The 25,347-nt window shown below is 43.8% G+C and overlaps 1 protein-coding gene across 7 annotated transcripts in view; it reads right to left on the reverse strand.

Moving 5' to 3' along the window:
- LOC141735427 (protein Hook homolog 3-like) overlaps positions 1-25,347 on the reverse strand; it is a 126,823-nt gene that overhangs the window by 50,455 nt on the left and 51,021 nt on the right. For 5 of the 7 annotated variants that reach the window (XM_074568153.1, XM_074568152.1, XM_074568151.1 and 2 more), the window contains 6 exons: positions 22,474-22,541; positions 19,053-19,115; positions 17,972-18,055; positions 16,592-16,755; positions 7,497-7,637; positions 6,339-6,540 (listed from right to left, as the gene is read on the reverse strand). In XM_074568153.1, the coding sequence (XP_074424254.1) occupies positions 6,339-6,540; positions 7,497-7,637; positions 16,592-16,755; positions 17,972-18,055; positions 19,053-19,115; positions 22,474-22,541 (722 nt within the window). The remainder of the gene's footprint in view (positions 1-6,338; positions 6,541-7,496; positions 7,638-16,591; positions 16,756-17,971; positions 18,056-19,052; positions 19,116-22,473; positions 22,542-25,347) is intronic. The other 2 variants (XM_074568155.1, XM_074568154.1) reach the window with 1 other exon arrangement.

The raw sequence follows: 25,347 nt of genomic DNA on the forward strand, positions 1-25,347 counted from the left end.
TTCACCTTTCTGAAAGGGGGAATAGGGTCTTTGTTCACGAGCTAGTGGGGCTAGTGGGGTTCTTTTTAGAGAGATTCCAATGTACAAACCAGAGCTCACACAAAGAAAAAAAGTTAACTCAGCTTTATTGTGAAGCCTTGCTAAGCAGTTCCCAAATGTCCCAAAAGTTACTTCAGAGAGTCTTACCAACCCCATAGACCATAGTAGCACCGCTGAGCAGCAGGATAACGAGGAGCTACATCAGTACGGCAGAGGGAGGCAGGCACAGCGTGTTCAGGGCGTCCCCTGTATCTTCAAAGTGCGCTCATGTCTCTCTCCCCCTCTCTGACCCGAGACAGCCCCCTTATATCCTGCACCGGACTGAGTGGAAAAGTACAGGCTAGAGTCACTGCACGCGTGGCCAGCACATGCAGCGAGCCCCACCAGACTCGTGCTCCGGCTTTGCTAACAGCGGCTGTCTGATACGTGACTACATTGTTGTACTCCCTTTTTGTTATCTTCTTCTTCGAAGGTCAGGTTCTCATGGATACGCACATAGTTTTTGCAGCAACAGTACTGAGGTCCTTTTTTCCTTGGCACGTATACTGGGTTTGGTTCAACTAGTAATTTTCCGTCATGTCTCACTCAGACCATCCTCTATTATCCCTTACACAGCCTCATTGACAGAGCTTTAAACTAGGCTTGAAGGGGGAGGGGAACAATATCAGGCTTGCCTGTGACGAGCAGTGGGATGACACTCTGTCATGGTTTGGGCTGGGCTGGGCACTAAAACTAACGACAGATGCTCTCTAACTTCTCTCCCAAGTGAGAGGAGAATGAGAGAGAGAGAGAGACACATGAGTTTAAAAGAAACTAAACTACTTTAATGAAATATTAATAATAAAATAATAAAAATTAATAATAATAGTATTTTTATATAAATAAAATAATAGTAATATTAAAAAGAAAATAACAAAATATATACAAAACTGTATTGAGCTCCCACAATGATGATCACATCACTGGCAGGCACTGGGAAAGTCCCAGACTGGACTCGGCGACGGACAGAAGCTGAACTCAGGAACTGGATTCAGGAACGCATGGATTGGGATCAAAGGCAGATGAACAGAGTCCTCCTTGGACGCTGGCCATTGAAGAAAGAGGGCTGACCCCTTTGATCCCTCAGCTTTTATACTGAGCATGGGGCAGATGAGATGGAATACCCTGTTGGTCAGTTTTGGCTTGCCCTGTCCACTCATCCCTGCAGGTGGGACCCCTCTACACTCTTTTGCTTCCGACCTTCCAACGGGGCATATAATGAAGTTAGCTGACCTTGGTTGTTATAGCAATAAGTATAAGCAGGAGCCTCTCTGCATACCATTCCTTGGTATGAATTATAAACAAGGCCTTATCACTCTGAAAGCGGACTACTGTCTGAAAAATACACCGTTCATTTCGGAGAATGCAGTTAGTAAGAAGAGGCTTAGCTGAAAAGTAAAATTACTGAAAAGAAAATAGGTTATGTTTTACCTCAAACCAGGACACATGCCAAGGTTAGAGGGATGGGGTGCTCGCGAGGGCCCGCAGCCTGTTGCTCTGAGACGTGCGGGCTACACTGAAGAACACTTGAAGTCTTACAGAGATGAGCCAGGGGCTTCTGAGGTCATAGGAGCCAAGAGGGAAACACCAGAGCAATACCTCAAGGGAATTAAGAGGTGTTCCTCTAAGAAGGTGACACAGCTGACAGCCCAGCTGAAGTGCCTCTACACCAATGCACTCAGCATGGGCAACAAACAGGAGGTGTTGGAAGCCACCATGCTGCTAGAAAGCTACAACCTAGTTGCCATTACTGAAACTTGGTGGGACGAATCCCATGACTGGAGTGCAGCTATCGATGGCCACAGGCTGTTCAGAAGGGACAGGCGAGGAAGCAGGGGCAGAGGCATTGCCCTCTATGTCAAGAAATGGCTAGAGTGTGAAGAGCTGTCTCTGAAGAATAGCCATGAGCAGGTTGAAAGCCTATGGGTAAGAATCAGAGACTGAGGCAACAAAGGGAACCTTGTGGTTGGTGTCTACTACAGGCCGCCCCATCAAGGGGAGCCTATTGACAAAGTCTTCTTACTCCAGCTACAGGAGGCATTGCGCTCACAGGCTCTCGTCCTGCTGGGGGACTTCAACCACCCCAACATCTGCTGGAAAAGTAGCATGGTGAGCTGTAGGCAATCCAGGAGACTCCTGGAGTGCATTGAGGATAACTTCTTAAGCCAGGTAATAGACATTTTTGCTTTACATTGTAAAGCATTACAAGAGGGGATGTGATACTGGACCTGATGGTCACCAACGCAAGCGAGCTACTCGGAGACGTCAAGACTGAAGGCAGACCAGGCTGCAGCAATCATGTACTGGTGGAGTTCTCAGTCCTGAGGAATATGGGTCAGGCAGAGAGTAAAGTCAGGACCCTGAATTTTAGAAAAGCAGACTTCCAGCTCTTCAAGGAGTTAGTCAATAGGATCTCCCCTGGGAAACTGCCCTCAGGGACAAGGCAGCAGAACAGAGCTGGCACATCTTTAAGGACACTTTCCACACAGTGCAAGAGCTCTCAGTCCCCAGGTATAAGAAATTAGGAAAGGAGGGCAAGAGACAGGCATGGATGAGTCGAGACCTACTGTTCAAACTAAAGGGCGAGAAGGAAATGCACAGGCAGTGGAAGCAGGGACAGGCATCCTGGGAAGAGTATAGGGATGCTGCCCGGTTGTATAGGGATGGGGTCAGGAAGGCCAAGGCGCATTTGGAGCTGAACTTGGCAATGGATACAAAGAATAATAAGAAGGGCTTCTAGAGGTATGTCAGCCAGAAAAGGAAGATCAAAGAAACCCCCTGATGACCAAGACTGGCAAACTGGTAACAACAGACAAGGAGAAGGCTGAGGTATTAAACAAATTTTTTGCCTCAGTCTTCACTGGCAATCTCTCTTCCCACACTTCTCGAGTGGATGGACTGCAAGGCAAGGACTGGGGAGCAAAGTCCTTCCCACTGTAAGAGAAGATCAAGTTCGTGACCACCTGAAGAACCTCAACATATACAAGTCTATGGGACCCAACAAGATCCCGAGGGAATTGGCTGATGTAGTGGCCAAGCCACTCTCCATGATATTTGAAAAGTCATGGCAGTCAGGTGAAGTCCCTGGCAACTGGAAAAAGGGACACATTGCACCCATTTTTAAAAAGGGTAGAAAGGAGGACCCTGGGAACTACCGCCCTGTCAGCCTCACCTCTGTGCCTGGGAAGATCATGGAACAGATCCTCCTAGAAGCTATGCTAAGGCACATGGAGGACAGGGAGGTGATTCGAGACAGCCAGCATGGCTTCACCAGGGGCAAGTCCTGCCAGACCAACCTAGTGGCCTTCTATGATGGAGTGACTGCATCGGTGGACAAGGGAAGAGCTACGGATGTCATCTATCTGGACTCCTATAAGGCCTTTGATGCAGTCCCCCACAACGTCCTTCTCTCTAAACTGGAGAGGTATGGATTTGATGGGTGGACTGTTCAGTGGATGAGGAATTGGCTGGATGGTTGCATCCAGAGGGTAGTGGCCAACGGCTAAATGTCCACATGGCAGGGGGTAACAAGTGGTGTCCCTCAGGGATCTGTATTGGGACCAGTACCATTCAATATCTTCATCAATGACAGAGACAGTAGGATCGAGTGCACCCTCAGCAAGTTTGCAGACGACACCAAGCTGAGTGGTGCGGTTGATGTGCCTGAGGGGATGGGATGCCATCCAGAGGGACCTGGAAAAGCTTAAGAAGTGGGCCTGTGTGAACCTCATGAAATTCAACAAGGCCAAGTGAAAGGTCCTGCACCTGGGTTGGGGCAACCCCCAGTATCAATACAGGCTAGGGGATGAAGGGATTGAGAACGACTTGGGGGTACTGGTGGATGAAAAGCTGGACATGAGCCAACAATGTGCACTCACAGATGAGAAGGCTGACAGTATCCTGGGCTGCATCAAAAGAACCATGGCCAGCAGATCGAGAGAGGTGATTCTCCCCCTCTACTCTGCTCTGATGAGACCCCACCTGGAGTACTGTGTCCAGCTCTGGAGTCCTCAGCACAAGAAGGACATGGACCTGTTGGAGCGGGTCCAGAGGAGGGCCACAAAGATGATCAGAGGGATGAAGCACCTCTCCTATGAGGACAGGCTGAGAGAGGTGGGGTTGTTCAGCTTGGAGAAGAGGAGGCTCAGGGGAGACCTTATAGCAGCCTTCCAGTACTTAAAGGGGGCCTACAGGAAAGACGAGAACAAATGTTTTAGCAGGGCTTCTTGCGATAGGACAAGGGGTAATGGTTTTAAACTGAAAGAGGGAGATTTAGACTAGATATAAGAAAGAAATTTTTTATGATGAGGGTGGTGAACGGGTTGCCCAGAGAGGTGGTAGATGCCCTGGAAACATTCAAGGTCAGGCTGAACGGGGCTCTGAGCAACCTGGTCTAGTTGAAGATGTCCCTGCTCATTGCAGGGGGGTTGGACTAGATGACCTTTAAAGGTCCCTTCCAACCCAACACATTCTATGATTCTATGATTCTATTACTCTATGATTCTACAATTTCATATTTATACTTTCTTCATTCATGTTTTGGTCTCAAAGCTGTATTCAAGAGGAGCTGTCGTGGTTTAGCCTCAGATGGCAACAAAGAACCACGTGCCGCTCGCACGTGCCTTCCTAATACAGGAAGGATCGTAAGAAAAGGCAAGACTCTTGGGTTGGGACAAAGGCAGTTTAACAGAACAGCAAAGGGAACATGCAAACAACAACAACACGGATAGGGGAATATACAAACGCGATTACGGAACCGCCGCTCGCCGACCGGCCGGACCCGGGACGCCCCAGCCCGCTTTTAAGCAGCAACTTCCTGCCCCCTCCCCCGGCAGCTCAGGGTGGGCGTGGCTCACATGGCATGGAATACCAGGAAAAGTTAACCCTATCCCCACCGGAACCAGGACAGGAGCCCAGCTTTATAGACATTGAAGGCAAACAGACTGTGTGTTTGTTCTGAGACAGTGTGGTTAAAGAAACTCAGGTCTACCAGATTAGAGGCCTGGGCTTATTCCAGTCTCAGCCAGCAGTAAAGTTCTGTACAACACATCAGCTCCTCAGTTGTATAATCTCATCCACAAAATGTTGGGAATGAGGGAGAAGAGATATTCTTTGCAGATGCACAGCTTAGACATAAAGAACAAAGTTTCCCCTTTCAAAATCTGCATCATCATTGAAATAAGCATGGTCAGATGCAAACATCAGGGATAACACAAGTGTTATTCAGAGGAATTATTCCTTTTATGAGCAAATGAGATATTAATGGTGTGTGAAAGAGTGTCTCCTCCTATATTTCCTTTTCCCTTTGATTGTATGTTACTTCAGCCTTTTTCTTATCCAAGTTCTGTTTTTTTTTCTGGGGGAATCAATTGGACTGTAATAACAATCAGCCCAGGGAGGTGCAAGCTAATTGCCCTACTTATCAAGATGGCTAAATGCAGGGAAACAGCTTTCAAGTTTGAGGGATGCACATCACTCCAGGCCTTGCAATGCTCTTGGTGCCTGTTTTTGTATCTTTTTAAATTTTGTTGTGGATTGACACCTGTAGTATGACCTTTCAAGGTTAAGGGAAGTCAGAATAAAGACAAGGCACTGTCCACATAAATCAAGCTCAAGCTGGCCCTGAAAAAAGGATCTCAGACTGATGGCAGATTAATGTACTGTAGATGCAAAAAGGAGATATGCACGCATCCTCCACCTTTACAGAAACAGTCACATCCCTCTGAGTGGAAAAGGAAAATAAACAGATGCTCTCCACTCCTGAGGGCTCTGGTGATACACAAGGTACTTTTCTTGATGCATATATACAACAAGGATGATATAGAGGAAGGAGGATGTATACTTTCTAGACAGAGATGGACAAATTCAGGTTAGAAACTTAAAGAAAAAAATCTTACTTAACCACTAGAATAGATTACCAAGGCTATGGTGGATTCCCCACTGTTGGAAATTTTCAAGTGAAGAGTAGATGCTTTTCTGAGAAAGAAGCTCTAATTCTAGCCCCACTACTGAACTTGAATTAGGAATAATTTGATAAACCTGTTACTTTTTGAGAGGTAAGACTGTTCATTGACAAAAGTAACACAACCTTGACATAATAACCAATAAGCAATGTAAGGAGGGAGGAAGAAAGAAGTATTTACAAAAGAACCAAACACAAGGAGCTGTTTTTGTTTGGTTTTTACTTTGAGGTATAAGCCATGTTGCAAAGAAGAAATGTTGAGAAATTCATAGAATTATTGCACTGATAATGTTCTCACCTGTCTCTTGTATGTCTCCAGCTGGCTACGTGCTGCATTGGCTTTCCTTAGTTCTTCCTCCAGGCTCACAGTGTTTTGCATGTACACCGTATTCTTCTCTTCTAATAGTTTCACTTGCCGCCGCAAATCACCCAGGTCTTCCAGTTTCTTTTTGTATGACTCTACCTGGCTTTCTAACTTGGCCACTTTATCAGAAGAATGCCTGGGAAGACAAGAGATTGAACATTTGTATCAAATCTGTACTTGGAAGACTAAAAATCAATGTAGAAAACATACCCAGACACCAAGGGAGCACAAGAACGCAAACATCCTCACACACTACTAAATGTCTTGGTTTTCAAGTTGTCTGCTCCCCCCGCCATTAGTTAACACAAAGTGCTGTTATCAGAAGTGTTTTTGAATGACATAGTTCTTCCTAAAATTTCCTTATCTGCTTCCAATGTTAATAATAAAAAAATTAACATTCCTACAATTTCAACCTATTTCCTTCCAACTCCAAATTAATCCTCAGAAGCCACTGCTTTACCAGAGTAAAAATAATATTTTCCGTCCTTCACTTTTTTTTTTTTTAAGATAACCAGGGATAAATGTGTTCTGAAAAAGGAAATGGCAAATTTATGCTAACAGCTATTATATCCATTTCCCAAGCAGTCATACAAGATTACCAGAATAGTTTTGGAGTCTGAATCCTTTTTAACAAAAATGCAAGACAGGGCTCAGTTTATAATACATTCAAACAGAGTTTTCTCAATATTGGATCATTATTTTAAATTGTAACCAACTCCTAAATAATTCACAGCTTGACTGAAAACAAACAACATTAGGAAAATATCCTCCAATTTGAAAGTTTTCACAAAAATTTCAAACACCCAAAACCTGTAAACTAACAATAACAAATGAATCCCCACGGCCATACTCAACAGTATGAAACTAGACTGAATTCAGCTGAACTGAACTTTTTGGTACTTAGTAATCTGATGTCAGACTGCTTGACACACAAGTTAGAACCATCAATTTGATAGCCACAGTGGCTTTTACTTAATTGCTTAAGAAGTGTTTTAATGAAGACTAATTTTAATTATATGAATTTTACTGTGAATTAAAACTATTTATATATTCTAAAAAAGAATAACCCAAAGCTAATGGAATGTAGCTTACCTGAGTACATCTATTTCATCCTTCAAAGACTGAGCCTCTTCTGCTAACGTACTAAGCTCTTCAGTCTGTTGTCTCAGTTCTGCAGTTTCCTTTTCTAGTTCTTCACAACGTATGCGATAGTCATCTTTGGCAGCTTCTAACCTATGCAATTGAAGTAAAACAAGACAACATGGTTGAGAGCCTCTGGGTAAGGATTAGGGGAAAAAGCTAATAAAGTGGATGTTGTTGTGGGAGTCTACTATAGACCACCCAGCCAGGCCCATGACACCGATGTATTATTCTATAAGGAATTAAGGGAAAACTCTAGATCAGTTGCCCTTGTTCTTATGGGTGACTTCAACTTCCCAGATGTTAACTGGGACTATCAGACAGTGGACACAAACAGGTCCAGGAAATTCCTGAAGCAAGGTAACTTTTTGATACAAGTACTAAGAGAGATGACTAGGAAAGGTGCCCTCCTAGATCTGTTGTTTGTAAATAGAGATGGTCTCATGGGTGACGTGATGATTGGTGGCTCTCTTGACCACAGTGATCATGAAATGATTGAGTTTAAAATCTTTGGTGATACGAGAAAAACTGTCAGTAGAGCTACTACCCTGGATTTTGGGAGAGCAGAGTTTAGGCTGCTGAAGGAACTAGTTAGTAAGGTCCCCTGGGAGTCTGCATTTGAGGGTATCGGGGTCCATAAATGCTGGTCACTTTTTAAGAGCCATCTTTTAAAAGCGCAGGAGCTTTTTTTTAAAAGTGCAGGAACTCCAATGTATTGGAAGTCAAGCAAGTGGGGCAGAAGGACAGCTTGGATGAGCAGGGGTCTCCTTCTGGAACTTAGAAGGAAAAGCAAAGTGTATGGACTTTGAAAGCAAGGTCAGACTACACAGAAGGACTACAAAGATGCTGTTCACCACTGTGGGGAGAAAATTCGTACAGTCAAAGCTCAACTGGAGTTGAAGCTGGCCAGTACTGTGGTGGATAACAAAAAAGGCTTTCTTAAGTATGCTAACAGCAAAAGGAGGACTGAAGAAAATATTGGTCCATTACTTGATGAAGTTGGTCACCTCAGAAATAGGGACACAGACAAAGCAGAGATGTTTAATGCCGCCTTCGCCTCTAACACTGATGATGGGCCCTGGAACCTCTGGAGCCCTGGGCTGGAGGACCGTGACTTGGGCAGTGAAGCTCCCAGGTGACTTTGAACTTGTATAGGATTTGCTGCTGCAACTGAATGCACATAAGTCTATGGGGCCTGATGGGATTCATCCCAGGGTACTGAAAGAGCTGGCTGATGTTATTGCGAGATCTCTCTCAGTTATTTATCGATGGTCTTGGGAATCTGGAGAGTTCCCAGTCAACTGGAAGCTAACAAATGTTATTCCAATTTCCAAGAAGGGCAAGAAATAAGACCCTGGTAATTACAGGCCTGTCAGTCTCACTTCAGTGCCTGGTAAAATTATGGAGAAGATTATTCTGGGAGTTATTGAAAAATACTTGAAAGACAATGCGGTCATCGGTCAGAGCAAACATGGGTTCATGAATGGAAAGTCATGCCTTACTAACTTAATATCCTTTTATGACAAGGTTACCTGCCTAGTGAACAGTGGATGTGGGGGATTTTTTAATTATTTTAGCAAAGCTTTTGATACTGTCTCTCACAGTATCCTTCTGGACAAAATGTCCAGCATACAGCTAGACATGTACACAACACGATGGGTGAACAATTGGCTGACAGCTTGGGCTCAAAGAGTTATAGTAAATGGGGTTACATCAGGCTGGCGGCCAGTCACCAGTGGGGTTCCCCAGGGCTGAATTTTAGGGCCAATGCTCTTTAATGCTTTTATAAATGATCTGGTTGCAGGAGTCGAATGTACATTAAGTAAGTTTGCTGATGATACTAAATTAGGAGGAGTTGTTGATTGCCTTGAGGGTAGAAAGGCCTTACAGAGAGATCTTCATAGATTAGAGTGCTGGGCAATCATCAACCATATGAAATTTAACAAGGACAAATGCCAGATTCTGCACCTGAGACAGTGTAATCCTGGATGTATGTATAGATTGGAGAACAAGAGTCTGGAATGCAGTCCTGCAGAATGGAATCTGGGGGTTTTGGTTGATGGCAAGCTCAATATGAATCAACAATGTGCCTTGGTGGATGAAAGAGCCAACCGTATCTTGGGGTGCATTAAGCACGGTATAGCTAACTAGTTGAAAGAAGTGATTGTCCCACTATACTCAGCATTGGTGCAGCCTCACCTTGAATACTGTGTGAAGTTTTGGGCTCCACAATATCATAAGGATTTAAACATATTACAATGCATCCAAAGGAGGGCACCAAAGATGGTTGTAAGGACTAGAGGGCATGACTTATGAGGAGCAGCTGAGGATACTAGGTTTGTTCAGCTTAGAGTAGAAGAGACTGAGGGGTGATATCATTGCTGTCTACAACTTCCTTGTGAGGGGGAGTGGAGAGGGAGGTGCTGATCTCTTCTCTGGTGTCCAGTGATAGGACATGAGGGAATGGCATTAAGCTGCATCAGGGGAAGTTCAGATTAGATATTAGGAAAAAGTTCTTCACTGAGACGGTGGTCAAGCACTGGAACAAGCTCTCCAGGAAAGTGATCATGGCCCCAAGCCTGTCGGTGTTCAAGAAGCATTTGGACATCGCTGATAGATATATGGTTTAATGTTTAGGTTGCCCTGGGTGGAGTCAGGAGTTGGACTCGATGATCCTCATGGGTCCCTTCTAATTTAGGATATTCTATGATTCTCACCTTAAGCCATTATTACCTTTCTTTATGATCATCATCCTCTCTAGAAACACCAGAAACAAAGCCTTCTGATGCACAGTGAACAGGAAACAACAGTCCAATGCACAAAACCACACAGAATAGAGTTTTGCTCTCAAATGCCTCACTTATTCAAAAACATAGAAGCAGATCACTTTTCTGATGCTTCCAATTCAATTACAATGTTTCTACTTTGAAATATCACAAGGAAATAAGTGTGTCAATTGTGCTGGAAAGAAAAAATTCTGAGATTTATCTATGATACCATTGGAAGTTCTTGCAGAAGTTTTCACACACACCCCCTTTTGGGGCACAGAAAGTTTGAACATGAAAACTTTATCCTAGGCTTTATCCCAGGATTTTGTTCAGCTGTCCAACTCCCTTATACTGTCATCAATGTTGGCAGCCAGACTTGATCTTCAGATGTTCCGAATGCTGTGGCTCTCAATTTTTATTTTTAGATGCTATGCCTGTTCAGTGTCTCTGAAGAACCAAGTATTTTGACTATCATGTGAAGAGCATAGAACAAAGTCTCTGGTATGACAAACTCTCATCAATATATATAAGAAAAGTTGCATGAAGTTGGCAGCGAGTGAAGGGAATAATCAAGAGAAACTGACAAAACATGGTGAATGAGTGGAGAAGACAACTTGGTAGCACAGAGTGCAAAGTGCCATCGTGAATTTGATCCAAAATTAAAATAAAAAAAAAAAGATACCCATAAAAGGGGATGCAGTCAAGAAAGAGGTATAGCAGCAGTTAATTCAAGGAGTCCAGTTAATTCAAGCAGTTAATTGAAGGAGAATGGAGACGAAATGGCCAATGGGAGCCTTAAGCCAAAAATTACAAAGGTTTCAATGATAGACTAGAACAGTCAAAGGACACAGAAGGCTGAGAAAACAGCTGCTGCACCACACTACATATCAACAAAGCTGTACCAAGTAGACCTGTTTGGTCTACTAGAGCTGGAAGAATAAAAAGACAGACAAGTTGTCATTAGAAATCACACAGGGAGAATACAGAGAAAGGAGATAAAGGAGCACTGAAAGACAGAGATCCAGTGGACAGATGAGAAAGGTTTCAAAAAGTCTCCAAAACCTTGATGTAAAGAGCATAGAGGAAGGTGGAATGACCACTGTTACAGGCAGTGCAGAAATTGAAGCGGGGGGGGGGGGGGGGAGAGAAAAAACCTGTTTAGTACAAACAGGAAGTGACAATCAGATTGTGGTAGGAATTGTTCCAGATAATTAAGAAAAATATCCTAAGATGAGTTATAAGGGCAATTTAGGGAAACATGAATTTACTATTTCTTTACAGTGTAGCTATATAGAGACAAGGAAAAAGTGCATTACTTGGAGTGAAAGATGGAGAAGCACAGACTGTTTTTCAAGAAACAAAAGGGAGGGGGTCATATGTGAACACAAAGTGAGAAGAACTAAGAGAGAGGAAGTAAGCTTGGCAAGAGAAAGTAGAAGGATGGGAAAACACATACATAAAAGGTTACAGGAAAGTTGACATCAGAATTACAGAAGGATGTAGGAAAAGAGGGCAGAAAGAGGAAAAAACAAAAGTGTAGGGAGAAGTATTGGGTGCACATGGCAAGGTTTTGGTAGCATCTGGGGGGGTCAGGGGTGGTCTCTGTGAGAAGAGGTAAGGGGCTGCCCTGTGCAAGACAAAGCTGGTTGCAGCCAGCTCCACCAACAGACCCACCACAGGCCAAAGCTGAGCCAATTAGAGAAGCTGGTGATGCCTTTGTGAAAATGTATTTAAGAAAGGGACCTTGACAGGCTTGAGAAGCGGGCCTGTGGGAACCTCATGAAGTTCAAGAAGGCCAAGTGCAAGGTCCTGCACCTGGGTCGGGGCAATCCCATGCACAAATACAGGCTGGGCAGAGAATGGCTTGAGAGCAGCCCTGAGGAGAAGGACTTGGGGGTGCTGGTGGATGAGAAGCTCAACACGAACCGGCAATGTGCACTCACAGCTCAGAAAGCCAACCGCATCCTGGGCTGCATAAAAAGAAGCGTAGTCAGCAGGTCGAGGGAGGTGATTCTGCCCCTCTACTCTGCTCCGGTGAGACCCCACCTGGAATACTGCATCCAGCTCTGGGGCCCCCAACATAAGAAGGACATGGACCTGTTGGAGCGGGTCCAGAAGAGGGCCACAAAGATGATCAGAGGGCTGGAACACCTCTCCTATGAGGACAGGCTGAGAGAGTTGGGGTTGTTCAGTCTGGAGAAGAGAAGGCTCCAGGGAGACCTTATAGCGGCCTTCCAGTATTTAAAGGGGGCCTACAGAAAAGGTGGAGAGGGACTCTTTATGAGGGAGCATAGCGATAGGATAAGGGGTAATGGTTTTAAACTGAAAAAGGGGAGATTTAGATTAGATACTAGGAAGATATTCTTTACTGTGAGAGTGGTGAGACACTAGAACAGGTTGCCCAGAGGAGTTGTGGATGCCCCTTCCCTGGACACATTCAAGGTCAGGTTGGATGGGGCTTTGAGTAACCTGGTGTAGTAGAAGGTGTCCCTGACCATGGCAGGGGGGTTGGAACTAGATGATCTTTAAGGTCCCTTCCAACCCAAACCATTCTATTATTCTATGAAAGGGCAAAATGCCACAGAGGCAGAGAGGAGTGAGGGGGAAAGTGTGAGAAACAACAGTGTGAACACCAAGGTAAGAGAAGAAGGAGGAGGATGTGCTCCAGGCACCAGAGCAGATATTCCCCTGTAACCCGTGGAAGAGACCATGGTAGAGCAGATATCCACACTGTAGCCCTTGGAGGGCCCTATGCTGGAAGCAGGTGGGTATTTACTGAAGGAACTGCAGCCTGTGGAGAGCCCATACTGGAGTAGTTTCTCCTGACAAGAACTGTGGCCTGTGGAGAACCCACACTGGAGCAGCTCATGAAGGACTGCAGCCCATAGGAAGGACCCACAGTGGAGCAGGGGAAGAGTATGAGGAGGAAGGAGCGGCAGATAGGAACTGTTATGGACTGACCACAACCCCCCGTTCCCCATCCCCCTTGCACCACTCAGAGTGTTGGGGGAGGTAATAGGAGTCAGGAATGAAGGAATGAAGTTGAGTCTGGGAAAAAGTGGGTGTGGAGGGAAGGTATTTTAATTTTTGGTTTTGTTTCTCACCATCCAAATCTATTTTAATTGGCAACATGAAATTAATTTTCCCCAAGTCGCATCTATTTTGCTCATGATGGTAAGTGATAAGTGATCTCCCTTTATCTTGATCCACGAGCTTTTTCATCTTATGTTCTCCACTTGTCCTGTTGAAGAAAGGGAGTGAGAAAGCGGCTGGGTGGGCATCTGACAGCTGGCCAAGGTTGACCCACCACAGGAGACATTCTAATTTCAATCAAAGGAGAGGGAAATTAGAGGAACAAGAATGAGAAGGTGAGGGTGAAAGGGACCCACTTCTCTCAGCATCAGCATTGACTTATGCAGGCTGAAAGTGATGGTGACTAGGGAGTTAAATGTGGAAAAATACTTCCATATGTTAGAGAAAATACAGAGGGGGAGTAAAGGTCACTCGAGTATTAAGTGATGGAAAGAGTGGCCACCACCTCCAGCAGCTCCAGCCCAGGATTTCCTCCTGCCTGGCCACTGTAGCTCAGTTGGGTGTGCTGGAGGACATGGGGCCTCTGTCCAGGCTGAGGGACTAAGCTGCTGCTTTCCCATTTGCAGGTTTAACCAGTAGTGAAGCTGAGCATGTATCCCAGAGACATGCACCAAAACACAGAACACTGACACAGCCAGCTACACAAACTGCCGCAGACAAGGCATTGCCTTCAACAGCACTTTTATATATAGAGAGAGTACTCTCATAAACCATAACTATAGGCAGCCAAGCCCCCTTCTTCCTCTTTGGCTGGAAGGTCACTAGTGAAGGCACATGCACAACATTCTAGATTCACAAGCACATGCACATTCATGGACCCTCCACCCGCCTGATACCTCTGCCAAAACCCAGGGTCTCCTATTTGCCAGCTAGTCCACCTTGAAGTTTGCTAGTGAATACACACACGTACTCCCACACACATCAGGTTTGGGGAAGATACAGACACTCAGCCCCTCCCCAGCAGCTGGCACCAGGCACGTGGGCTATGACCTACAGTCCCATTCCATCTGCCTGCACCGAACCACTCACCCGCCTCACTCACACCGATCATAGAATCATAGAATCATTTAGGTTGGAAAAGACCCTTGGGATCATCGAGTCCAACCATCAACTCCACTCTACAAAGGTCTCCCCTACACCATATCCCTTAACAGCACATCTAAACAACTCTTGAACACATCCAGGGATGGTGACTCCACCACCTCCCTGGGCAGCCTATTCCAGTGTCTAACCACTCTTTCTGTGAAGAATTTTTTCCTAATGTCCAGCCTAAACCTACCCTGCTGCAGCTTGAACCCATTCCCTCTTGTTCTATCGCTAATTACCTGTGAGAAGAGACCAGCACCAACCTCTCTACAATGGCCTTTCAAGTAGTTGTAGAGAGCGATGAGGTCTCCCCTCAGCCTCCTCTTCCTCAAACTAAACAGTCCCAGCTCCTTCAGTCGCTCCTCATAAGATTTATTCTCCAGGCCCTTCACCAGCTTCGTTGCCCTCCTCTGCACTCGTTCCAGCACCTCAATATCCCTCCCAGTAGCTGGTTTTTGGGACACACATCGTTCCAGCCCCAGTGGCTGGTGACCCCTACCTGCTCCAGTAACTGGCACTGAGACTCCCACTTGCTCCAGTTGCTGGCACCATTGACCAGGGGCACCACACCCCCGGTCTGACTCCAGTAGCTGGTTGCAAATCCACCCATGCTTGTCTCCCCAGTAGCTGGCACCTAGTCTTTGCAGTCCTCACACACATGCATACACATACCCACAATTGCACTGGTCCCTTCCAGTAGCTGTTTTTTTGGGACACACATTGTTCCCACCCCAGTGGATGACGGGTGAGACCCCCACCTGCTACAGTAGCTGGCACCGAGACTCCCACTCTCTCCAGTTGCTGACACCATTGACCGGGGCACCTACACCCTTGGTCTGACTCAAGTAGCTGGCACCAAATCCACTTGTGCTGGTCCCCCCAGTAGCTCACACTCCAAACACAAAGTCTGTAGATCCAGAGAGCTATGGCCCCTCCAACTACTGACTCTAGGACCCTCACTCGCTCCAGTAACTGACACCACAGGCCGTGGGGTGCTTACAGTCCCAGTCTGACTTCAGTTGCTGGCCCCAAATCCACTCTCACCAGTCTCGCCAATAGCTGGCAGTTAGTCCTTGCAGCACACATACACACGGGATAGAGAGTGAGATTACATAGAGAGATTGTTAAGAAAAGATTTACTAAGAAGATAGAACAGACTGCAGTGATCAGGCACAGGGCGTACTGACCAGCCCCATTTTATACCCCTTTCTATCTAACTCCCTCTTTGTTCCTTCCCCCGCACGTTCCTTCATCGATTTAAATAGTTCTATTGATTCCTTCACCCCTCCCAGTCCAGCGTCCAGGATCTCCCCTGGTTTACAGTCTTATCAATTGCAAAGCCCTGGTTGGTCTTCCTGGAAGTGGCACCTGTAATTTCTTGATAGCACATCAATTAGTATGACTGGTGTGCTTTGCTTCTTGTCATTGTCTCCACGTTTGTTTTGTCAGGTCTGTGTAGCTGTATGTTTGGGGTTTTTGTCTTCTCCTTTTCTTATCATCCCAATTTAGGAGCTTCTTGATCAGATAACTTTGCTAGAACAAGCATCTCGCACACCCTTATCATTTGGTGTGACTGACCAGGTTTGGTTCTCGTCGCTGCCTCGCTTATCATTTCTCGGTTAGGTTTGTGTCTCTGTATGTTCTTGCTTATGGTTTCCTCCTTTTCTTATTATCCCTTTTTTGCAGTGAAAAGGTCCTCAACCAGATAACCTTAAAGGAGCAGACACTCTTCTTCCATGTACCTTAATGACTGTATTTATCATTCAAATAGCAAATAATTTATTTTCAAAATTATAAAAGGAAATACTTTGCTATTAAAAATACTGTCTGCAGTATACTCCATATCAAACTTTCAGCTAGTAAATGCTACAACGTCCAGGAGAGGGGAAAGGGAGTGGATGGAGCATTTCAGTATTTTTTAAAAAAAAATCCACATTTTTCAAAGTCTGAGCTTATAAACAGGTAGATCATAACATAAACTTCGCTAATATGGTTTTTATGTCACCCATTGTAATAATTTAGCATAAATTCCAGGAGAACCAAAAGCATACAAATCATACTGGTTGCCAACTACAGTTTATCCACATGTGGCTTTTTTACCTGAATGTTTCCTCTTGGAGGTGCTCTAATTGGGTCTGCAGCTGCAAGTGCCTACGACCTGCAGGGCTGTTGGGATCTTCTGTAGAATCAGATTGATTCAAACGTTCCATCAGAATCTGGTTCTCAGCAAGTAAAATGCTCTTCTCCTCTTGAAGTGCTGCAACCTGTTGTAATAAAAGAACAGACTGGAATAACGGAGCTGTCAACTATAAAGAGCAATTTTTTGGTGCACACAGCAAAACATTAACAAAACTCATAATTGGAAACATCAAAGTTCACAAAACTGTATTTCAAAGGAACACATTGTAACTTTAATACTTTTACATTTGATATGTGATGTAACCAAACCAATGTACATAGGGACAGGATTTACCATTAAGAAAACAGCGCATTTACCTTTGTTTCTCAGAAATATCTAAAGAAAAATATCTTAGTTATCAAATAAGATTATGCCACTGTATTAAAGTCTGCCTACTTTTCAAGCACCACCAACCCCCCCACACACCCTAGCACCCCATAGTAAGGTTTTTAAACTTGTTTTCCAAAGGAAACAATGTTTATACAATCACACAGAATATTCAAGTCTCTCATGGTCATGCCTCTCCAAGAAATTTTTTAATCCAATGACCAATTGCAAACGGACTTGAAACAAGAACAGAGGTACCAAAGATGATTAAATTTCTGCCAGCTTTGTGAAAACAGGCAGTGGGGCAGAGAAGCCAAAGTGCTGTGACAAAAGAACATCTGAAGCATAAGCTCATATTAGACACTATACAATCAAAATGCAGGTAGGAGGGGAAAAGAAAGAATATACATATCCCAAGAGAAAGGAAAGTTTTGATCAGAATTTGCATCCTACACAACAAAATCAACCAACCGTTAAACACAAATCAATGAGGCACAAGGTTTCATTAATTCTGGTCATTACTGCTTGGCTAAAAGTCAAATTATACGCCAAAATAGGAATTGATTGAAATGGCTCTTCTGGGTTCCAGGTTTAGTCTGTTGATGCCTTTCAGATCAGATATGCTCAGTTTACAGTAAAACTTAGTTTATGCTTAGTTTATGCATATGCACATACTTTTTATTGAAATCATTATATCAGCAAAACTCTTCCTAGGATTTCTGTAGCTCGTGAGTTGAGCAATGCAGCTCATTTCTTGCTTGAATGCAAAAAAGCTTTGTCAGTACCGATCACCTTAATGCTGACATAATTGAATCAATACAAGTGGCATGCACTTTTTCCTCTGCTAACATGGGTAAAGAAATACAGCAATTGAGGATTTTCTTTTAAATTTAAAAGGTAGATTTCTACAATAATCCCTTTCTTCAGCTGTCCAAGAATTAACATACGTTTTTCTTGATTTGAAGATGACCTACCTGCATATCTAACTCATGACATCTCTGGGCAATTTCTTCTTTTGTTGCTAGGGCTTCATTTAATTCTTCTGTAGTTTTCTTCAGCTATCATAAACAACAATAATTTTTAGTTTCATAATCATATATCTCTATAAATGATATAGCAAAATTATGAATTATATGATTGTAAAATCTTGTTTTACATTTATGTAATATTGAAGTTTGGGGAAAAAAGAAAAGCAATTCTACTTCCACAATGAAACAAAGTAGCAACTGTAATCATTGTTTAATTTGTCTAACAAAGGTAAATATAGCTGAAGGTAATATTTGGTCTTGAAACAAAACATTGAAGTTATCACATTTATTCTGTAAACTGAGCCCCCCCAAACCAAACAGCTTAGCTCTGAAGAATCTATTGTCTCTGTAGACTGAAAAGAAAAGCATCAACCACCACTTTTCTTTATGTATGCAAAGAATACACGATTTCAGTTTTTTATCTACTTTTCAAATACACGAAAAATTGGGAGGTAGAATACAAGGAATAAACAGTTAAGGTAAAACCTGCCTAGTCACTGGGAACTACTCTTACTGTACAACAGGGGAAACAATCAACATTGTGATGGAGAAACTCACCCATCTGAAAAAAGACACTGAATCTTATAAGCAGTGTGGAAACATTCAATTACATCTCTTAAAGGGACTATACAATAATTAAAAGATTTATATCTTCCAAGTTTCTGTATGACTGTAGTCAGGGAAATAAAGAAATACCTACAAGAAAATTGGTCTGATAAAATATGCACATAGTTAATGCATATGTATAATTTTAGATGGGCCTACTACTTTTCACAGACAGGATCATAATCTTTCGGTTTTTAAGTTTACAAGGGACAGTTGACATAAAATTAATTCCATCTACCAGAATGTATGTACTTCTACACAAATAACTGTAAAAACAGTCAAGTTTTATTTTGCATCCATTATTCAAATTTTCCACAAAACTCTCCCACAATAGAAAAGGTAGACTGCTTAAAAATAAACCATAACAATTAGGCACTGATTTCTTGTGATTATAGGAAAAGAAACATCTCATCTTAGATACCTGACGTTCAAGGTCAATGTAAGCATCATTTCCAAAAGAGACTGGAGACTCTTTACTCATCAACTGCAATTAGATTACATTGGATTAGAAAAAACATAAGATTTATTTGCATATTAAAGGTACCTTTATATTAACCTTTAGGAAAGCTTTTTTTTCTGACAATAGTAACATTTTTTACTTCATTTTTTAATGAGGTGTATTAAAAAAAGAATTACAGAAAGACATATTCAGGACTTATAATATCTAAAGTATGAAACACATTACCTTACATAGTCATTCTCTCTTCTGAAAAAGCACATTCATTATCTATCATGAAAGCTACACTATTCTTTGCAGAGCACTGTATTGAAGCAGCATTAGACTGGTGGCAGCTATTATGTGGCAGGCAAGATAGGTCTCAAATTGTTCTCTGGCAGTTGTTTTCATCTTTTCCCATTTTGAGAGCCCGCATTCTTATTTTTGGTTTTGAAACATCTGTATCTCAACTAATTATAAAGAAATGAAAGAGGACCAAGCTTACTGCTCCCAATTTGTCTGGAATTTGCAGATTAAAAATTTATACTCTAGATTGAGTATTTTTGAAACAAACATTACAATTCTTTGTAATCTGACTAATCTATCTGACTAAAAGAATGGTTTGTAATGGTTTTAGTGAGGAAAAATGATTATCAAGTCATTACTTTCTTAGAAAGCGCCAGATTGACTGACATGCTTATTGGGGGGAAAAAAGTTTTCTTTTAGGAACTTCACTCACGGATCAACTACAGCAGATAAATGGCTAGAAATAAATTTAAATATTAGAAATATTTTAAGACCAAAGAACACCCCACCCCCAGAAAACAAATTATCAGGGCAGGCTCAAAACAAGAGACAAAGACATAAGATTTGAAGGTTCCAGCGAGCAATAGCTCAAAGAGGCTGAGCTCTGACTGCTAGCCAGTTTTATTAGCTCCCCATATAACACACCAAGTGCAGCTGTAGACGCAATATATACAAAACATCATCTCCTTGGAATGGATAGCCAAGTAACCTTGACACCATTTAAGGTGAAGTTAAGGTTGAAAGCAGTACCATAAGAAATTTTAAATATATATATATTACAGATATGTTACAAATAACTCAAAAATAAAAGTTTTTGCTCCCTGAAAAAAACCCATAAACAGAAACCAGAAGTAAAATAGGAAAAATATCCCAAAACTCATGCAGGAAATCTGGCACTTGCCTGTTCCTGACAGCACTGACTTAAAAGAAAAAAAAAGAAGCTGATCTAGCAGGAAGTTTGGGGATTTATTTTTAAAATCCTAATTTTAAGAACTCCCGCTATGCAATTTTAGTCCTTGAAATGATTCCATAGTCATCCAATAGGATCCAAGACTGTTAGAATGCAGCATGAGTAAAAGAAATAACAGGTAGCAGAGCCCTAAGGCTCAAGTACATCTCTTTAGTGACATCTTTTTGAGATGTAACAGAAATAGTGAAATTGCTCTACTGTTCAACATGTAATTCGTCATTCCTTGCTCACATTCAGAAGCAATTTGATTACCAGTGAAGGACTAGGAAGGAAAAGAGTTATAGTAAATGGGCTTACATCACGCTGGTGATCAGTCACCAGTGGGGTTCCCCAGGGCTGAATTTTAGGGCCAGTGCTCTTCAATGTTTTTATAAACGATCTGGAAGCAGGAGTCAAATGTACATTAAGTAATTTTGCTGATGATACTAAACTAGGAGGAGCTGTGGACTCCCTCGAGGGTAGAGAGGCCTTACAGAGAGATCTGGATAGACTGGAGAGCTTGGCAATCACCAACCATATGAAATTTAACAAGAGCAAGTGCCAGATTCTCTACCTGGGAAGGGATAATCCTGGTTATATGTACAAACTGGGGGACGAGAGGCTGGAGAGCAGCCCCGTGGAAAGAGATCTGGTGGTGATCGTCCCACTCTACACTGCACTGGTATGGCCCCACCTCAAGTACTGTGCGCAGGTTTAGGCGCCTCAATATAAGAAGGACATCAAACTATTAGAGTGTGTCCAGAGGGGGGCGACCAAGATGGTGAAAGGTCTCGAGGGCAAGACTTACGGGGAGTGGCTGAGGTCACTTGGTTTGTTCAGCTTGGAGAAGAGAAGGCTGAGGGGTGACCTCATCCCAGTCTACAACTACCTCAAAGGGGCCAGTGGAGGGGGAGGTGCTGATCTCCTCTCTCTGATGACCAGTGACAGGACAGGAGGAAATGGTTTGAAGCTGCATCAGGGGAAGTTCAGATTGGACATTAGGAAAAGTTTAGGAAAAGGTTCTTAACTCATCGCGGCCTACAAATTCCTCAAGAGGGGTAGTGGAGGGGTAAAAAATGATGTGCAACAGCAGCTGAGGGAGAGGAGTGAGAATATGTGAAACAACTCTGCAGACACCAAGGTCAGTGAAGAAGGAGGGGGAGGAGGTGCTCCAGGCACCAAAGCAGAGATTCCCCTGTGGTGAAGACCATGGCGATGCAGGTTATCCCCCTGCAGCCCATGGAGGTCCACAGTGGAGCTGGAGCAGGTGGATGTGCCCTGAAGCTGTGACCCCATGGAGAACCCACGCTGGAACAGGCTCCTGGCAGAAACTGCGGCTTGTGGAGGGGAGACCACGCAGGAGCAGGTTTTCTGGCAAGACCTGTGACCCCACAGGGGACCCATGCTGGAGCAGTCCATTTTTGCAGGACTGCGCCCTGTGGAACGGACCCATGCTGGAGGAGCTCTTGAAGAACTGCAGCCCGTGGGAAGGACCCACGTTGGAGAAGTTCGGGAAGGACTGTATCGTGTGGGTAGGATCCCACACTAGAGCAGGGGAAGAGAGTGAGGAGGAAGCAGCAGCAGAGTGTTATGACCTGACTGCAACCCCCTATTGCCCATCCCCCTGCGCTGCTCAGAGGGAAGGAGGAAGAGAAGTCGGGAGTGAAGTTGAGCCTAGGAAGAAGGGAGGGGTGGGGGGGAAGGTGTTTTTAGATTTGTTCTTATTTCTCATTACCCTACTCTCTTTTTAATTTGCAATACATTAAATTAAGTTCCCGAAGTTGAGACTGTTTTGCCCATGACAGTAATTGGTAAGTGATCTCCCTGTCCTTATCTTGACCCTATCTTATTTTCTCCCCCTGTCCTATTGATGAGGGGGAGTGATAGAGCGGCTCGGTGGGCACCTGGAGGCTAGCCAAGGTCAACCCACCACAGTCGAGAAGATCTAAACTTCTAGAGAAGTGGGGCATGCAACCAAAGTTTTTTGACATGAAGAAGGATTGCTTGATTTGTTTTTCTAACTCAAAAGAGGAAAACGTTTATTCTAAAATTGCAAACTCTGTGCCTCTTTTTCATCACAGTGTAATAAAATATGTTTCTTTGCAATATTGAAAGGCTTAATTTCTACACACTATGGACACTCTAACATACCTCCTGAATGGCTGTCATGACAACATGTTGAACTGATTCTTCCATCATCATTATGGTCTGTATGTACTCTGAAAATAAGAGCATTCAGGTGTGTTACTATTTAAGCTTGAGAAAGTCACACAGAACATGAGATCAGTAGTCATATCTTTCCTACAAGATGAGCAGGTGCTACAGATGAAGCTGAAATTTGTAATTACCTTTCAAGTTTCAGGCCAGCAAACTCAAGAAGACATTATAGAAAAAAAAAGTCTATTCAGACATAAATCAAGGCTCACTGGAACACTGCAACATTTGGGGTTATTTTGCCTATGATGGCCACTTTTTTTCTTCCCCATTACCTCCCAAAAGAACTGTCAAGTCCAACCATAAGCCTAACACCGCAAGAATGCTGAGCTCAGGGAAGAATGCAAGGAATTGTAAGGAATGTAAGGAATGTAAGGACAATTATTGTAAAGAAAGCTGAACTTATCTTGGCACAAGGGAGACTGGAGGGTAGTCTTTGTTTTAGCTATAGGGCTGTACCAGTGGGTCATCAGGTTGTATAAACAGCCTTCCCTGAGATAATTAGTAGAGAGTAATGGCTTCCTGAGCTAGTCAGACTACCATGTGGGGAACATAAAGTAGAAAAAATGGACAACTAATAAAATGAACTATGAAAAGAGCAACGGGCTTGAGCTAACTTCAACACACGTATTCCTTCCAGGCAACTTGGGACACCCAGTGTTGTGACGGTGAGCACAGAGAGATCAGTAATGGGAATCACATTTGTATTGTGATTCAACTGTCTGTTGCAGTTGCTATATTATGCTTGTATTGTGATTTCAGTATATTGCTGTATCACTCTGCTAAACCAAAATCCCATGTAACATCAAATATCTTCAACTAAGTAAATTTTATATTAAACATTAAACCTTCTTCGTGTGGAATATCTAAAAGAACTTAAGAGAGTATTTAACTCTGAGATGTTAACTAAACAGTCAAGTGGAAGAGAGGTGGCTTAAATTAATAGTTATTTATGTACTTATGGAAGGGAAAACACTTGTAATCTAAATAAGAGGATGGCCAGACTTTCTCCTGCTTAAGGGAAGAATAAAAGTAGTTTCAGGATGAGAGATTAAAGCAATTTAGAACCCTGAGAAAACTGGAAAGGGGAAATTAGCTTAAAAGCTAAGATACACAATACAAGAGGAAGACAACAGTCTTGATAACAGAGCTGCCATTTTGCCTGAAAGGAAACAGAAGTGAGGTGTATTAGGGAGAGACAGCCTTTGACAGAAACTTAGCGTAAATACAGTAAGCATAGCTTTTTCTTTCGCTTATCCACCTACATCTTTTCTGAAGACTCTTGACACTTACCCCGATATCTACTGGAGGGACAACACAACGGGGCATAAGCAATACAGGAGGTTCCTGGAGTGCATTGACGACAACTTCCTGACTCCAATTATAGAGGAAACAATGAGGAGAGGTGCTCATACTCAAAACCAAGGAGGGACTCATGAGGGATGTGAAGGTCAAAAGCAGCCTTGGCTGCAGTGACCATGACATTGGTGGAGTTCAGGGTCCTGAGAGGAGGAGGGTAAAAAGCAAGGTCACAGCCCTGGACTTCAGGAGAGCAGACTTTGGCCTCTTCAGGAATCCGCTTGGCAGTGTCCCATGGCATTATCCTGGGACCATTATCCATTTACCCTGAGGAAAAGGACTTGGGGGTACTGGTGGATGAAAAGCTGGACATGAGCCAACAATGTGCACTCACAGCCCAGAAGGCCAATCGCATCCTGGGTTTCATCAGAAGAACCGTGGACAGCAGATCGAGAGAGGTGATTCTCCCCCTCTACTCTGCTCTGATGAGACCCCACCTGGAGTACTGTGTCCAGCTCTGGAGTCCTCAGCACAAGAAGGACATGGACCTGTTGGAGCGGGTCCAGAGGAGGGCCACAAAGATGATCAGAGGGCTGGAGCACCTCTCCTATGAGGACAGGCTGAGAGAGGTGGGGTGGTTCAGCCTGGAGAAGAGAAGGCTCCGGGGAGACCTTATAGCGGCCTTCCAGTACCTGAAGGGGGCCTACAACAAAGCTGGGGAGGGGCTGTTTGCAAGGGCATGTAGCAATAGGACGAGGGGCAGTGGTTTTAAGCTAGAGCAGGGTAGGTTTAGATTAGACATTAGGAAGAAGTTCTTCACAGTGAGGGGGGTGAGACACTGGAACAGGTTGCCCAGAGAGGTGGTGGAGGCCCTGGAGACATTCAAGGCCAGGCTTGCTGAGGCTCTGAGCAACCTGATCTAGTTGAAGATGTCCCTGCTTACTGCAGGGGGTTTGGACTAGATGACCTCTAAAGGTCCCTTCCAACCCAACACATTCTATGATTCTATGATCTGGAGGGAAACAGGAACCAAGAAAGTTGGTTGATAGTGAAGGATTGCTTCCTTCAAGCTCAAAAGAGCTCCATCCCAAGGAATATGGAGTCAGGCAAAAATTCCAGGCGGCCTGTATGGATGAACAAGGAGCTCCTGACAAAACTCAAACACAAAACCAAAATATACAGAAGGTGGAAGAAGAGACAGGTATCTTGGGAGGAATACAGAGCCAAGGTCCAAATAGAATTGAATCTGGCAAGGGACGTCAAAGGCAACAAGAAGGGCTTCTCGAAGAACCTAAGTGGCAAAAGGAAGACTAGGGAAAATGTGGGCCCGCTGCTGAATGGGGCAGGGGACCTAGTGACAAAGGACATGGGAAAGGCGGAGATACTGAATGCCTTCTTTCCCTCAGTCTTTAGCAGCAAGCTCGGACTTCGGGAATCCCATTTCCCAGAGACCAGGGGGAAAATCTGGAGCAAGGAAGACGTATGCTTGGTGGAAGAGGATCAGATCAGGGA

Source organism: Larus michahellis, chromosome W (genome assembly GCF_964199755.1).
Source record: "Larus michahellis chromosome W, bLarMic1.1, whole genome shotgun sequence".
Classification (NCBI taxonomy): domain Eukaryota; kingdom Metazoa; phylum Chordata; class Aves; order Charadriiformes; family Laridae; genus Larus; species Larus michahellis.